At 57.0% G+C, this 16110-nt stretch overlaps 1 protein-coding gene across 12 annotated transcripts in view; it reads left to right on the top strand.

The window, feature by feature from the left end:
• Positions 1-16110, top strand: part of MYT1L (myelin transcription factor 1 like) — a 393417-nt gene that overhangs the window by 254296 nt on the left and 123011 nt on the right. For all 12 annotated transcript variants that reach the window (XM_044262156.1, XM_044262153.1, XM_044262152.1 and 9 more), the window contains 3 exons: positions 12520-12574; positions 12749-12782; positions 13036-13098. In XM_044262156.1, coding sequence (XP_044118091.1) covers positions 12520-12574; positions 12749-12782; positions 13036-13098 — 152 coding nt within the window. The remainder of the gene's footprint in view (positions 1-12519; positions 12575-12748; positions 12783-13035; positions 13099-16110) is intronic.

Below are 16110 nucleotides of genomic sequence, written 5' to 3'. Positions count from 1 at the left end.
GGTGCACGCGGAGCTGTTGCAGATCCACGGGGATGATCGAAAAATAGGCGAAGGGTGAGCAAGAGATCGCAGAAGCAGAAGCAGAAGCAAGAGGCGCCGAGCCTCCTCGGTGGTCGGGGAAGGAGACCGTGGGCCGCGATGAGCTGCGGCGCTTCACTCGGCAGAGACGCGGCCCCGGGCTCCGCGGCTGGTCGGCTGTGGGAGAAACGGACAGTCACGCGTGTCTGGGCCGCACGTGGATCTGCGCATCTTCTGGAAGGACTGACGTCCTCTTAGAAAACCGTGTTACGGAAACCCGCAGCAGATGCGTGGGGTGTTCCGTGCGCTTCTCTTTAGAGCAGAAGAAAACCGTACGATGCCGAGGGAGGGGACTTCCGGGGGTGGATGGCAGATACGGCACGGGACACTCGTTCTGGGAAATTCGACCCAGCATCCGAAACACAAGCTGAACCCACTGGCCTTGGCCGGGGGCAAGACGGAGTTTTCGGGAGTGAAAGGAGCAAGTGCGAGTGTGTGTAGCGTGGGTCCACGCGAGGAGGCCGTGGGACGCGCTCTGCGTTCCGGAATCCCCAGGCACAGAGAGCGCCACCGGCCGCGGAGCTGGCTGGAGGACGAAGGGCTCCGCGCGCCTCTACCCCCCGCCGCACCCCGGAGGCGTCCCCATGTGTCCCCTCTGCCGATCTGCGGCCTGGTCCCTAGGAGAAACAGGGAAGAGGGGCAGACACCGCTGCCAACTGAGGGAAGGGAGCGCGTCCACAGGGAAGCTTCGCGGGTTCTCAAGCTGGCGAGGCCACGCGGGAAGCGGGAGGACGGCGCCAGGGGACGGCGCGATGGAAAGGGTCCGGCATCGACAAGATCATCCCCGTGACTATCCCGAATTGTCAGGGTGTCAGCTCGTGCCGCACCCACGCGGGGGAAGGCCTGGCGGTGAAAACCAGAACGTGAGCAGTGATTTGACGGAGGAACAGGAAAGACGAAAGTCAGTGTGACCGAAAGGTTTCCCGCTGGAGGGACGATCGCTTCATTTATTCCGTAAGTCGCAGCTGGGACTGACGCTAGGACGTGACAAGGACCCTGCTCTTGAGGTCTTGCCACACGAGGAGAACAGCGCCCGCCGACCCACCAGTGGCTGAGAGAGCCCCACGCGGTGCTGCGGAGGGGAGCGGCGAGGGGGTGGACGCAGGGACAGGGAGGGGGGACGCGGCAGCTCGGGAGCCCCCGTGCGGGACGGAGGGGCCCGCTGGGGATGGCTGTGCGGTGGAGGCCCCTGCACGTGCAGTCCAGGCTCCTGGAGGCCGCGGTCAGGGCACTGTGGGTGCATCCTCGGGGTGTGGCTCGGGGACGGAGCCCTGCAGGGGTCTGGGAGGCCGAGGCTGGCAGGAAGCCAGCAACAGCAGCAAGTGCTCTCCTCATCCCTCTCTCATCCATGAGACGGTGGGGCTCTAGGATGCCGTCACTGCTGACTTCTGCGGTGTTACCCGACAGGATGCACCCACCTGAAAGGTCTCGTTACACAGTGTGGCAGCAAAGGAAGGAGAGAGAGGGTGATTGCTAAAGTCAACGGACTCCAAGGGCAGAGGGGACCGGAGCCGAATGGAAAGCAGAAGAGCCAACTGAGAGGAGCAAATGGAACATTCTAGAAAGGAGGGCGTGGGGGGGACAAGCCCCCACAATCCCTTCCCCTGCTGGGGAAGGGATCCCCAGCACCGGGGATGGTGGAAGTGGTGTCATTGATGGTGCGGCCTAGGGCCGGGAACAGCCTAGGAGCCCAGCCTGCGACTGTCCTGGATGGCTCAGCTCTCCCGCCTCTGTACGTCCTGGCCTTGGCCATCCCGCAGTCACACCAGCCACTACCAGGCAGGAGCCAGAGGACACAGGCACCCGGCCTACGGTCAAGTCCTGAAGGCAGGCTGGCAGCGAGGGGGTCAGAAAGAGGCAGACAGCAGGCAAGCATGGGACACCCCCTCGTTCAGGAGCAGAGACGCGGGTCAGAGGACAGGGGTGGCGACGGGGTCTCCTGACAGGAGGACCGGCCTGGCTAGATCTATGACAGCCTGTGGTCGTGGGTTCGCTGCTCTCCCTGCCCTAAGACCGAGCAGCATGTGGAAGGGACACAGTGACCGCCATGAGATGCAGCGCTGGATGCCCGGGGCCCAGGACGCCCGAAGTCCTGGACTTCGTGTGAACCCCGCACAGCCTGCTCGGCTGACCGGACGACGCCTAGCCCTTCCCACTCATGCTCTTTGGCTCCGTGGAATGAGTTTTCCCAGAATGCTGGCAAAGCCGTTTTCTCCTTCGATCGCACAATGTCCCCAGGACCCACGTGGCTGCTGTGACCCACACACTTAGAATTTAGAGCCTGGGGTTGCGCCCGGTTAGCTCTGTGTCCAAGGTCGTGCAGCTGCAGAGACAGGAGGACTCTGGCGCAGGGGGTCAGCCCGGGTCCCACGCCTGCCCACGGCTCTGCGCTGCCTTCCTAAGCCCACACGACTGTGTCGGCATCTTGCGCTTGGTCTCGAAGCACAAGGTTTTGTTGGTGTGTCTGTCCTCTCAGAGATTTGCCCGTTATTTAAGGTCTTTGATTTACAGGAAGTGGCGCACACCTAGAGGAACCACTGTTTAGTGTAAGTGTTTGTGAGTCTGTAAACCGCCGTCCTGCAGGAGGAGGGAGGGCCCCTGCCCACGGTGGCCGGGAGGGCGCCGTGAACTCCCCGCAGCAGCAAGGGGACAGGAGGGACAGGGTGGGGCCGGCTGGGACCTGGCAGGAGGCCGGCGTTACAGGCGCCCCGCGGGCTGAGACGGACAGTTTGATTTCAGATCATAATTGTCTGAAAAACCGCCAACTCCAAGTCACTCAAATGACCCCCGCCGTCTTTTTTGAAATGCATTCCCTACTGAGCATTTGTGAACAGCCCCTTCCGTTGTAGGAATAGCCCCTTCTGGACAATGTTCCGCTTTTTTACTCCTTTTCTTTGTTCTGTAGAACTTCTTTCCATATATCCAAAAAGGTTACCCCATAGCCACCTGACTTTAAGGGAGCTGTGATATTCCTACTCAGCGCAACGTGCTCTGTGGTCGTCGGGCAGTGCTCTGGGACAGGTGCCGTGTGAGGGGCAAGGGAACACGAGGATGCCCTCATTCACGGCCAGACCGCCTGCGCTGACCTGGTGGGCCGGATCTCCCCTGCCTGCCTCTCCCCTGCCTGCCTCTCCCCTGCCTGCCTGGCCTGGAGCCCTGGGAGTCCCAGAGAGCCAGCCCTGTATGGGATGAGCCGTGTCCCGGATTATTCAAAACGTTTAGCTGGATTAGGGGAGCTCAAGGCCCCAGGGGCACGTGCGCACACACACCCACGCCCGTACCCCCCCCCACACACAGATGTGCATATTTTAGGTTTTGTAGCTACGACTGAGCTCATGGCCCCAACAGTTTTTACGGAGACTCTGCTCCTGGGCTGTGCGCCGTTGCCCTGGTCCGGGTCCACGGAGGCCACGAAAGTGCTGGTGTTAGGAGAGGCGATTGCAAACACGGCCCAACACCCGCCCTGTATCACAAGGGATGTGTGCGCCCAGAGCGTGGATATCGTGAGCATCGCTGCCCTCCATGCCTTTGGGGAACCTCACCTGGGAAATGGAGGAAGGAAGCTTTTCTCACGAACCAGGCACTGTGCACGGTTCTCTCATGGAACGCCTTTATTCGAGCCTCTCGGCAGCCCAGGGAGGTAAGTAGGAACTTCACAGAAGAGAGAAGCTCCATCCGCGAACAGGACCCTGCCCGGCTTCTCACGGTTAGTAAACGTGGAGCCAGCCGTCATACCGCTGCCCACCTGCCTCCGAGATGCCTCAGAGACGAGCAGGGACCACTGCTGACACAGGAGGCCCGTCGGGGCCAGCCCTCCCGTCCGGGCAGCGGGCAGGCTTCCGGAACCATGCTTCCTGTCTGCTGCAGGAGAGACAGACCCACTGATGTTCAGAAGATCCTCGCGCCACGTGAACCCCCCCGACCCACGCTCCTGGGTCAGGCCCTGCCAGGTGACGGCACCGGGAGGCCCTGGCAGTGCCCGTGCCTGGAGGGGAGGACAGAAGCGGAAACGAGCAGCCAAGACAGGCTGTGAATCCTACGAAAAGCACCACAACATCTGTGCGCGCTAGTTTGCAATAACTTACAGAAAAAACAGGGGAACTTAAAGAAAAGTGACTCCGGGAAGAGGGGCGGAGAGAAAACGGAGTTATTAAACTTGGAGCCAAAGTTGCTGAGCCGGAGACCCAGCTGGCCACCGGAGGGGCCGGCAGGCTGAGGTTCAGCTGCCGTAGGCGCCACGGGCCCTGCTCCATGGCCTACAGAAGCGTGTGTCCGTGGCCCAGTCCTGTGAGAGCCAGGACGGGCAGTGCATTCTACAGATTTCCATGAGATCCTACCATGGCCGTGACTCGTCCAGGCCCTGGGACGTAGATGTGCTGCCTTGCTTTCCTGAGACTCAGGGATGCCCGAGGGCAGAGACCGCCGGGCAGGAGCAGGACAGTTGGGCAGCTCACACATGGGCACCCAGCCCTCCCAGGCCCAGCCCAACGGAGCTGCCACTGCAGAGAGAAAGAGCCCATGCCTGGTGGTGGGCCACACCATAGCAGGGAACGGGCCGGAAGAGGCATGGAGGCCGTGGTGGCTGTCGTGTGGGAATGCCTTCTCTCTAGCCGTCTGGGCAGGGTTTCCAGACCCTCCTATTTTTCCAGAAAAATCAGGAATCCAGATTTGGATATAAAGTCTCCAGATTTTTAGGTATTAGTTTGATGTGTTGAGTGCTGGGAACCTGGCAGAGCAGTACGGGGCCCGCCTCCTGATTCTCAGGCTGTAAGGTTCATGCCCTCTGTCCTAAAATCTGACTCTTGGCATTTTCCTTCCAGAACTTGCTGGCAGGACATAGTGGTCAGCAATAATAGAAACAAATTCACAAATCCAGTTTCCAACACAGATGCGGGCTTCTGTTCTTTTTCATTTGGGGCCGAAAGAGCAATAGTTTTTGCCAAAAAATAGTATTTAAAAATAAAATTAAAAAATAGTATTGGATTTGACATTTCGACTCAACCTCTGGAAACAGGCACCCTCCTGCTAGCTGTTCCGCCCGTGAGAGGGAAGAACCTCGCTGGGCCGCGAGCCCCGTAGTGAAACACGAGCTAAGCTCCGGCGTCGTTGGCTGGGAGGGAGCGCCCAGAGCTGGGCGCCCCTGCGCTCCCTGGGGCCTCCCGCGCCCGCAGCCACCAGCCGAGACCCACCTGCTGCTCTGCCCCGGACCCGGCCCTCGGGGCTGTCGGGCCTCGCCACCGTGGTGACGGATGATAGAAACTGGGAAGCAGACTTTTTACAGATGTAAAATTGCCAGGTCACCCAATAAGAGTGACATCCAACACGCGCTGTTTGTTAAAAGCCACTGCCTTTAGCTCCCTGGAGTCACCTAGAAACCTTCGAAATTTGGGTTTGTTTCAAATGCTCCACTAGGGTCACCGGCCGCCACGTGGCTGAGAGGAAGCGTTGTTTGGCCAAGGACACCCTGGACTCCTGACAAGCCGACCCCCAGCCTTAGAGGCTGTAAAAGTCTCCTCAGAGCCTTCAGCTTCCTGCCGACAGGAAGTCCAGTGCGTGTGCACACAGAGCTCCGTGGACACGGCAGCACCCCTCGTGGTGCCCTGCGCACTTGTAGAGAAGCAGAGGAGTCTCCTGCCTCATGGCGGGGGGCACAGATATTTCTCTGCTCAGCTCTTTATTTGTATTGCAGAAGGTTTAAAACTATAATCAAATTATTAATAAACAGTAATTAAATAATCGCACTGACCAAGCGAAGCATTAGCTCCCTGTAACTCCTTCCTTCGTTCATTAATTTGCTTTTACCAAAACGTAGAGATGCCTGCTGTTAGCCTGCGAGCCTTTCTGCCACGTGTCCACGTGCCTCCAGGCTAGACCTGCTCTTTCTCGCCAGTCCCCTCTGTCGCTGTCGGAGGGCTGGGGGGCGCTCTCTCGCCTCTGCCAGGCCCAGCCCCGTCCCCCCAACACACGGGCTGGTTCATCTGCAATGCCCAGGCCTTGGCACGGGGCCCTCTGTGCAGGCGCCAGTACACAGCACCCTGCACCATCCTCGCACAATTCCTGGGTCGAGATGACACGATTCCCCTCGGGGCCTCCTGTTCAGGACATTTTTGTTGCCAGCCATCATGGCAATGATTGCTCGTTTCTTAGGATTTTGCTTAGGACTTATTGCATTACTTTTATTTTTATTATTTTTAAAGCTGTATTTGTTTTCGAGAGAGACAGGAGAGAGTGAGCGGGAGCGGGGGATGGGCAGAGGGAGAGACAGGCTCAGGCAGGCTCCCTGCTGAGTACAGCCACAACCTGCGGTCAGGGCCTGAGCCAAAATCAAGGGTCGGACACTCCACCGACCACGCCCCCCAGGCGCCCGGCATAACGTTGTGTTATTTTTCACATAGTAAGTCCCAAACTAGGTGCAGACGTGGATTAAGGGGTGGCCTGTGCTGCCCGCAGGATTTCCTTCTGGGGTTCCCCAGTGTTATCACCCAGGGCGACCGTTTCGAGCCCTGAGTGCAAGCGCACGTCCCACGTTTCCAAGGCTGCTCTGACTGGAGCTGTCCCAGCCCCGTGTGCCAGAAAAGACCCTGGATGTCCGAAAAGGTCCAGGAATCCAGCTTTGATGTCTTGACTCCCAGACCGCTCTTGTCCTTCAGGAGACGGCATGAATGTCACTTGTGAGGCCACAAATCGATACTTTTTCTTTTGAAAATGTGGCCCCTCCCCCCACAGCACTCAAGCGGCCTCCGCCTGCATGGCCGGGTGCGCCCCCACTGGGTGGTGAGGACGGGACTCCAGAGTTCTCGCAAGACCAAGCAGAACACGGGCCACCATCATCGACACCCCGTCTTGCCCCGGCTTCCATGTTCTCCCAGCTCACAGCGGAGCATCCACGCCTACAGCGGCCACTGGGAGCCTCCCTCTGGGGACCAACAAGCAGAGGCCGTCAGTGGGGACAGGAGTCCGAGGACAGCATGACACTTTACCATCAAAACTTGACTTGCTTTTGTGCATGAACATCTGCCTTTGTAGGGCCTGATGACAGGGAACCGGCAGAGAGCAAGGCTGCTGCTTCCCTGCCCCGTGGCCATTGTGATGGTCGGTTTCACGGAGCCACATTTTGGTAATGACGTTCTGATTTTTTTTGTGCACCACCTGCTTAAACTCAATAGCAGTTCACACCGTAATGAGCCCCCAAATCTTCTCATTCTAGTGAGCTTCAGATAGGCTCATTTCTATGATATCCTGCGTCCCCGCAGTGGGTGACGTGTCCTGGACACGGGTCCTGCAGAGCTGGGCTCCCGTCTGGGTCACTGTGCCACACTCTGCGCTGTGGCCCCCGGCAGCGGGGGCTTCGCCGCACCTGCACTTTCTCCTCTGCTCACACCCGTCCTACGTCCCATTTCCTCTCCTGCACCAGGGGCCAGGCTTCCACTCTCCAAGCACATGGACTAAGGTGAGGGGGTGATGAGGCCACGGGCCTGGGGCCCTGGCCTCCTTCTGCTGAGGGCGGCTTCACTGGTTGCCAGTCTTCGCTGAGAAAGTTCGGGAAGGAAAAGGAAAAGTGGGAGCAGACGAGCCAAGACTCTTCCACCTGACTTACCTGCCCTACCTTTCCTCATGTCCATCCTGCAAGGTTGAACAGCGGCCGCAGAGATAGCCACAAACCAGGCGCATGACCCGTCCGTCTCTCCTAACTTGGCAACTTCTTCACACTATGCTATCCTGTCACTTACCATAAACACTGGACAGAACTCCTGAAATTTAATGTATTTGCACTTCATTAAATTCACTAAAGCCAGGACGCTTTGATGCATCAGGGGAAACGAGTTTCCATTGCTGTAGAACCTCTTCAAGGCAACAGGAACATGGACTGATTCTTGCTGATCTTTACAGATGGTATTTTAGGAGCAGAGACGTCCCTGAGTGTGTGGGGGACATGGAGGGAGGGGAACAAACATGGGCACGCGGTCTGATCTGCACTCCTGGTCTGGCGGACGCTCTGGCTTCTCTGACGCCCTCGCGAGTCACACGTCTTAGTCAACGAGCTCCACCTCCTGCTCGCGCGCAGCCCAGTCCTCCCGGCGGAGCTAATGAGTGAGACGGCCTGGAGCCAAGCGGCAGGAAGTGAAAGGTGGGGTCCGGCTCATCGACAGAACGGGTAATTGCTTCCCGAATAACGGAGGGGCAGCTCCGGGGCAGAGCACCCGGGCTCAGCCGTGTCCTGTCCGAGCCCCGCACCGGGGGACCCTGCCCGAGGGGGCGGGCTCCCTGTGTGCAGCGTGCAGGGGCGCCGTCAGTGGACTCCCCCAGAGCTGGGACCCCTGGCGTCCCTCCCTGGGGCTCGCTACTGTGGCCCGAAGAGCTGCTTGCGGCCGGGAAGCGGCCTCCAAGCGCGGACAGAAGGTTAACGGACGTCTGAGTTGTTGCCGTAGTTAAGATCCCGTTGTCCTCATGAGGCCCCAGCCCGGAGGAAGCGTGCGCTTGGGGTGGCGTCGGGGGAAAGCTCTACACTCGGCCCTGACTGCACGTGCAAACCGTCCGTGTTGTAAAATAGCTTCAGTCATCTGGTGACTTCTGTTGCTTTTAAAGCAAACGTCTGACATTGGAGACTTTCCTTTAGGTATAAAACCCTTCCGGTTCCAAAGAGAAGCCTCTTGTTATTTTAAACACAGGCACCAGACTGCAGACACAAGTGCTCTCGGCAGGCGGGAGGGCTCGCTGTCTCAGTGTGGTCTCCTGGCCAGGTGTGTCACCCGAGCCGTGACAGCGGCGTCCACAGCCTCCGCCCCCAGGAAGCGCAAACATGTTTACGCCCTCATGGTGTCGTCCCCGGAGCTCCTGCCCGGGTCTCAGGGCCCCAGAAGAACAGACTCCAGAGCACCGTTCCTGGGACATGTCCGAGGGCGGCCGCCTGTGGAGGGACAGCCATGGGACCACAGAAGCCCACCTTTGGGGGTGGCGGGCAGGCCCGGGGTCCCTGAAGAGGCCGACGTGTGGACGAGCGCGTGGTGTCGGGCGACCTTCGACCACACACTGGTCGGTGCACACGTCGGGGATGGAAAGGCTCCTTCAGCTCTGGTGATGACGTCCACGCTTTCCGCTTCATCTGAGCCCGCCGGCATCCGCACCCCGAAACACTGAGTCAACACGAAATGTAAAACACTTTGAGCTCTTCCGTTTTGAGTTCCTCGGCAGACGGCGAAAGAAAACCCCCATTTGCTTCGTGTCTCCTGTGCACTGGGTGTGTTGCGGGACTCTCTTAGGAAGTACGAGGAGCCACACACAGCAGAACACGTTCAAGAGGCTGAAACGTCATGCAGGATGAGCCCGGAACCGGCGAGGACAGGAGTGGCCGGAGGGGCCCGCCGCAGTCCTGGGTCCGGCGAGCGCACCCCAGGAAGGCTGTTGCAGGGTGCCAGGGAAGGAGTTCGGGTTTTAATGAGTGGTTAGTGGCAGAGGTAACTGTATCTGGAAGGAGATAAGATTGATCTTCTATATGTAAAAAAAGGGGTTAAAAATCGAAACATACAAAATAATTCTTACACAACCGTCTGAGCAATGAGCTAATGAGGCTGTTTCAATATCAGACCCACAGAGGAGCGGCAGCCTCAGCCCCCCTGGTAACAAGTTCTGTCCTGAGTTACCGCCAGTACGGGGCAGGGGGTAGGGCTCTAAAGGCAGGTTTGCCATCAGGGGCTGTGGCGACACGAAGCAGAGGGCACATGGGGTGACCTGTCCATGGGGCTCCTGGAAGGCACCAAGTGGCCTACACTCTGAGCCCTGTCCCTCCTCGGGGCCCCAAAATGCACCCTGCAAACCCAGGGTCTTTGCACATCCCCTCCCCTCTGCCTGGAACACGCCCCCCACTTTAAGTCTCAAACTTGCAATTAACCTTGAAAACTCAGCTCAAACTGCTGCCACGAAGACCCTCTTTCTCTCGCAGAGCAGGTCAGACACGGCGCCGCCAAGCTGCTCCTGCCCGGTGAGAAGAGCCCCCACCGCCCTCCTCTCGCCCCTCGTTAGCACGCAGCTCGACTTCCCTAAAGAATAGGGTTCCAGCGCATCATCTCTGCATCCCTGGTCCTTCCTGTGACGGGCGCACAGTGTGGCAGAGTGTGACGCGGGCTCTTCCCCATCGCTGTCCTGAACGCTAGTACTCGCCGGCCTCGTGCCGTGGGAGCCCCATCTGCTTTGCTACCGTTTTGCAGTGTTGAAAGTGTACCCGCGCACAGGAGTGACTTTGGAGCCCCGACGTGATCCCAGCGGGTGCTGTAGACGCTCTCCGCAGAGCGTCGAACCCTGCCTGCCCTCGGGGTTCCGACTGTGTGGGAACAGCAGAGGAGGGGCCGTGGGCTGCTGTGTCACGCTGACTTTCCTTGACCTGTTTCTTAAAGTGCTGCTTCCCCGTCTCTCTTCCCTGGACGCCCGCTCTCCCGGAGTGAGCTGCCGCCCACGGAGGCTGGCACGGGGCTCCCCCAATCCCTGCTCGCCCACCCCACGCCCCTGCTCCCTGCACCTGCTCTCCAGCGGCCGCTGATTGGTTTTTTCCTAAAATGCCCTCGTGGGGCACCTCCCAGCCCGTGTTCCGTAACACCCACTGGGTCAGCAGGGATCCCCACCCCGGTCATCCCGGCCCCCAGAGCACCCCCTGCACCCCCTCCCTGTGGCCCCGGCCCCACACCGCACAGCAAGCCCACGTCCCCTTGCTTGTCCTGCCTCCTGACCCACACGCTCCCCAGAAAACAGATCCCCCCTCTCGTTTGTGCAACAGCCCGGCTGCCGGGGCCTCCCCACGACGAAAATACAATCTTCCTTTTTCCGACAGCCCTTCTGAAACCCCACAGCTTTCCGGCGAAGCCTTTCCTCAGGGACGCGCCTCACCCGGGCTCTTCCCTCCCTCAAGTTCCGGTTTTGTTGAGTCGTGCGCAGCCTGCACACACGGCTCCGGTACAAGCTCTGAAGCCCATTCGATGAGCTGCTTTTCCTTTAGGGGTTTTTCCTGGGCTGCTGCTGGGCTCCGCACACAGCACGAGCAAATGCTCACTCAGTGGTCGGTCGTCAGGGACGCTCCGTCGGGGGCTTCCAGGCCCGCGCCAGGGCGCCTTGGTGTCCCCTCTGGAGGACGGTGCCTTGCGAGCAGCTTGTCGTAAGAGCAGAGCAGCCCTCGCTCCACCCCTCGGGGTCTGACGGAGCCCAGGCGCCTCACGACCTTTCTGCACCCCGTTGTGACCCCCTCGTCCTGACGTGTGGGGGAAGTGACCTGTGCTTGGGAGACATTTTGAGGTGCCCTGGTCTTCTGCCTCGGGGGACCTTGGATGGGCGAGGACGTCACAGATGGGGGGAGGCGTCCTGTCCTTGTGCGGGGAGCTGGTCCTTGTGGCTCTTCTCTCGCCAGCTCCTCTGCCGTGGGGAGCGGAATTCTCCCAGCGCTCGGCTTCACCATGTGGAACGGACTCACACGTGTGGGAATATTCGCTGTGTTGGTACACGGCCCCACGGCCACCTGTCCCGCAGGGGTCCCTTGGCTTAAAGATGATGTGTGAGGGGCGCCTGGGTGGCTCAGTGGGTTAAAGCCTCTGCCTTCGGCTCAGGTCATGATCCCAGGGTCCTGGGATCGAGTCCCGCGTCGGACTCTCTGCTCGGCGGGGAGCCTGTTTCGCCTCTTTCTCTCCGCCTGCCTCTCTGCCTACTTGTGATTCTCTCTGTCAAATAAGTGAATTAAAAGAATCTTTAAAAAAAAAAAAAAAAAGATGATGTGTGAGCCAGTGGCTGGATTTCAGGGTCCTGGACCAAAAATTCTACTTGGATGACATTGGGCAGGTCGCACCTACAAATTAGGTACAACAAAGATACTTTCCTCACAGAATTGTTGTGAGGACCCGATAAGGTGATACAGAAAAATGCTTTGTCATTGCCGAAGCGTGAGCTGTGTCCCTGGGATCCATCCGAGCCCCTCAGACCATAGCGGGCGGTGACTGCTTCCCAAACCAAACGACACGGAGCCAGGCCCCTGGGTTCAACACGTCCTCCTCCTGCTCCCGCTTCTCCTAACGCTGTCACCGGATTAGCCTTTCGGTTCCAGACGGCACGTACGAACCTTCCTGCACACATCACATCTATCTTTTATGTTCTCGGTACAAACGAGGCAGCTCAGAATTAAGCCAGACCCATCCTGATGCATCTTTGCAAAGCGTAAAGCGTCTGCTCCTGGGGCTTCATTGGAGGCGGCCCTGGTGCGCAGGGTGGGGCCCCGCGACGAAGCGTTCTGCGCGGTGGAGGTCTGCTGGGTGTTTTAAGTAACACAGGGAGCTCGCCGGACGCCTCCCTCCCCCACGCCTCTCCTACAGGGCTCCCCCACCGCCGCCACTATGCCGGGGCTGGCCGCGTCCCGCGGGCCTTTGCATGCGGGAGCCACGCCCTGACCGCCTGCCCATCTCTCCACAGATGGAGGTGGACGCCGAGGAGAAGCGTCATCGCACACGGTCCAAAGGGGTTCGAGGTACGTCTGCGCATCCCCAGGCCCCAGGAAGCCCTTTGGGGCCCCCTTCGTCCTGGGGAGCCGTGCGCCCCGTCCGCCTGGACCCCCTGCTCTGACCCCACCCTCGATAGCGTTCTGCGGGACCGGGGATTGTGAGAGATGATAAATCTCGATCTCTTTTCCATCTCTCTGCAGTTCCCGCGGAACCAGCCGTACAAGAGCTCTTCAGGTCAGTTCTCGGGGGGCAGAACGCGTCCCCATTAACAACCGAGAAAACCCAGCCTCGGAACAGGCAGACGGCCCTCCTGGGCTCACCGGGGCCTTGCCCCGCCCGGCCACTCTGACGGAAGACCAGCCGACGAAAACACCCCTAGTTGCTCCCCAGTTTCTCTCCGGGCATCCTCCCTCCCGACGCTCCCCAAGCACTCGGCCACCCCCTCCGAGCAGCACGGCCCCGTGTAATTCCCTCTTTCCCTTTGCAGCTGTCCCACCCCTGGCTGTGATGGCAGTGGTCACGTCAGTGGCAAATACGCAAGACACAGAAGGTAATGACCACCTTTTTCACAATCAGCTGTGTACACCGGCTTATCTAGGGACCCAGACCAAAGGGTGACCTTGCACGGGGTGGGGGTGCTCTTGGGAAACAGTGAGTGTTGGCTTTTCTCCTCTCTGATGTGAACTCAGCCTTTGACGTCACGTGCATGGTTTCCAGGCAGAATTTGATAACACATGAGATAACACAAATCAAGAGCAGCCTTAAACTCATTTTCCCACACGCGCAGCAGCATACTAAGAACCTCCCCCTGCTTCACGGAGATGGCCTGCTTGTCCTTGCCCATTTGTCCATTCTGGTCGCTGCAGCGTGGTAAGTCACGCAGCGTAAATGAGAGTGTGACCTTCTTGATCTTCCTGCAGGAAAGAAGCCCAAGCTGGCACCTGGGAGTCCGCAGGGGGAGGTTAGGGCAGATCTATGTCCAGGCAGATCCCACCTGTGAGCCTTTGGGGCATGGATGATTATATCATTCCTGTAAATCCTGGGGTTTAGGCCCATACAGAGTTGGGTGTGGAGGACATCTCTGAGAGCAGGTGGCAGGGTCGTTATCGCTGGGAATGCATCGCAGCAGAATCATATCATACAGCTTGGGCTGACAGTCATGAAGAGATCGGTCTTTATTGTTTTTTTTAAAGATTTTATTTATTTATTTGAGAGAGAGACAGTGAGAGAGAGCATGAACAAGGAGAAGGTCAGAGAGAGAAGCAGACCCCCCATAGAGCTGGGAGCCCGATGCGGGCCTCGATCCCAGGACTCCGGGACCGTGACCTGAGCCGAAGGCAGTTGCTCAACCAACTGAGCCACCCAGGCGCCCAAGGATCGATCTTTAGATTGACTTTTCCTTCAGGAATTTCTTCTTGTGATATTACTGCAGCCATATTTTTCAGTGGAAGATGTTGGTTATGAGGAGCTAGACATGTTTACAGGCTCTATAATACATTTTTAGCTGATCTTTCACAGATTAGATTGCTAGGACTAAGGTCATTCATCCTAGCAAGCCATCAGGAACCAAGCCCACGTAATGAAGGCTCAGATGCTCAAGCAGGTGTTTCGGCCGTACCTCGGGGTGACCTTCCTTACTGCCTGATGTTTTATTTCCTTTTCAGCTGAACATTAATTTATGGGTGAAATCAAGCAATTATTTTGATTGTCCTTCAGTAAAATCAAGGGAAAAATTACAAATTACTCCCCAAGTCCCCATGCTAGCATTGACAGAGACAGGGAATCTTTAATGGGCACCCACGATGCAGTGGTTATCAGACTTCTGTTACATGTAGAGGAATGGCAGGTCAGTTTTTAAGGGAATTTTGTGATTTAAAACACTAATTTATCATTTTATTATTGCTCCTGTGTATTACAGTAAATGACCAAGCATTGAAGTTAAACAGTTTCTTTAAAGTACTTATGTTGTCTTATAGAGGTATATGCATGTGAATTCTTTTTTTTTTTAAGATTTTATTTATTTATTTGACAGGGAGAACACAAGTAGGCAGAGCAGCAGACAGAGAGCGAGGGGGAAGCAGGCTCCCTGCCGAGCAGAGAGCCCGATGCAGGGCTCGATCCCAGGACCCTGGGACCTGGGATCATGACCTGAACCGAAGGCAGAGGCTTAACCCACTGAGCCGCCCAGGTGCCCCTGCATGTAAATTCTTAATCTAATAATTTTTAAAACCACATTGCTTATATTTTCAATGAAAAACAATTTAGCCAACCATGAATGAAATCAAGTTTTCCTTTCATCATGTCTTGATTAGTCAGTAGTTAAACTGTACCATCCTGTTACTAAAAGATACGATTATGGTTGGCTAAAAATTTGGATTAGATGTCTAATTTGGATTAGACTTTATAGAAGTCTATAAAGTCTCCAAAGAATCTGTTGAAGCACATTCTTACCCCAGGTGTGTCCCGTGCAGCTGGGGGCGCCCGGGTCCCTGAGGTCTCCCTGTGCCGTCCCGTCCCTGTGTAAACAGGAGCTGAAGCTTGGCTTGGAGACGGCTCGAAGAGAGCCAGGCTGCATTTTCCTTTGAGACACGGTGCTGGTGTGAGCACGGAACACCCCAGATCTTATGGGAGACAGTTTTTCAACAAATGGTTTAAATTAAAATGCTGTCATAATTTTTACAATGTACCATATTCTATGTAATTATTAGAATTCCTAATATTGTCTTAGAAATCAGTCATGTGGTGGTCATGGAGGAAGAGCAGTCTTCCAGGATGGGGACAGGTTCTCGCTTCCCTGGGGCGGCTAGCCAGTCCAGGGGGGTTGGGCAGATCATTTAACACTTACAGACTTCCGTTTCCTTGGTTTTAGAATGAGATGCTTCCAGACTTGTTACATAAAACCAAATACACTGGGAACTGACGTCACTGGTGTGCCGGTTCTCAGGAGGAGTGTCAGTGTGGTACCAAGGGAAGCTTTCTGAGTTTTGTTGCTGACGTCTGCGTATTACCAATGGCTCCTATTGGGTGTGGTCGGCCGTGCTAGGTTAGTTTCAGGGCTGCAACACGGTGACTTGACAACCCTGTACAGCGTGAGTGTGGCCCCACTGCTCCCCACACGGCTGCGTTACAGTAGCGTTGACCCGTATTCCCTGTGCGTCCCCGGGACTTCTTTATTCCATAGCCAGAAGCCTACCTCCCACTCCCTTTCACCCATTTTGCCCCTCCCCCTCTTTCCTCTCCTCTGGAAACCACCGCTTTGTTCTCTATACCTATGAGTCAGTTGCTGGTTTTTTGTTTGGTTGTTTCTTTGGCATTTTTTTTTTTTTTTTTTAGGTTCGACCTATATTTGCCTTTGTCTGACTTATCTTACTTACCATAATACCTTCTAGGTCCATCCACATTGTTAGAGGTGGTAAGATTTTTTTCTTTTTGTGGATGAATAATATCTTATTGTGTGTACACACCACGTCTTTACCCATCTTCTGTCGATGGACACTGCGGCGGCTTCTGCGTCTTGGCTATTGTGGACAATGCTGCTGTAAGCATAGGGAGCACAGATCCT

The sequence above is a fragment of the Neovison vison genome, chromosome 8 (assembly GCF_020171115.1).
Source record: "Neovison vison isolate M4711 chromosome 8, ASM_NN_V1, whole genome shotgun sequence".
NCBI lineage: Eukaryota > Metazoa > Chordata > Mammalia > Carnivora > Mustelidae > Neogale > Neogale vison.
The sequence above is the reverse complement of the archived record's forward strand: the minus strand, read 5'-3'. Positions and strand labels throughout refer to the sequence as shown.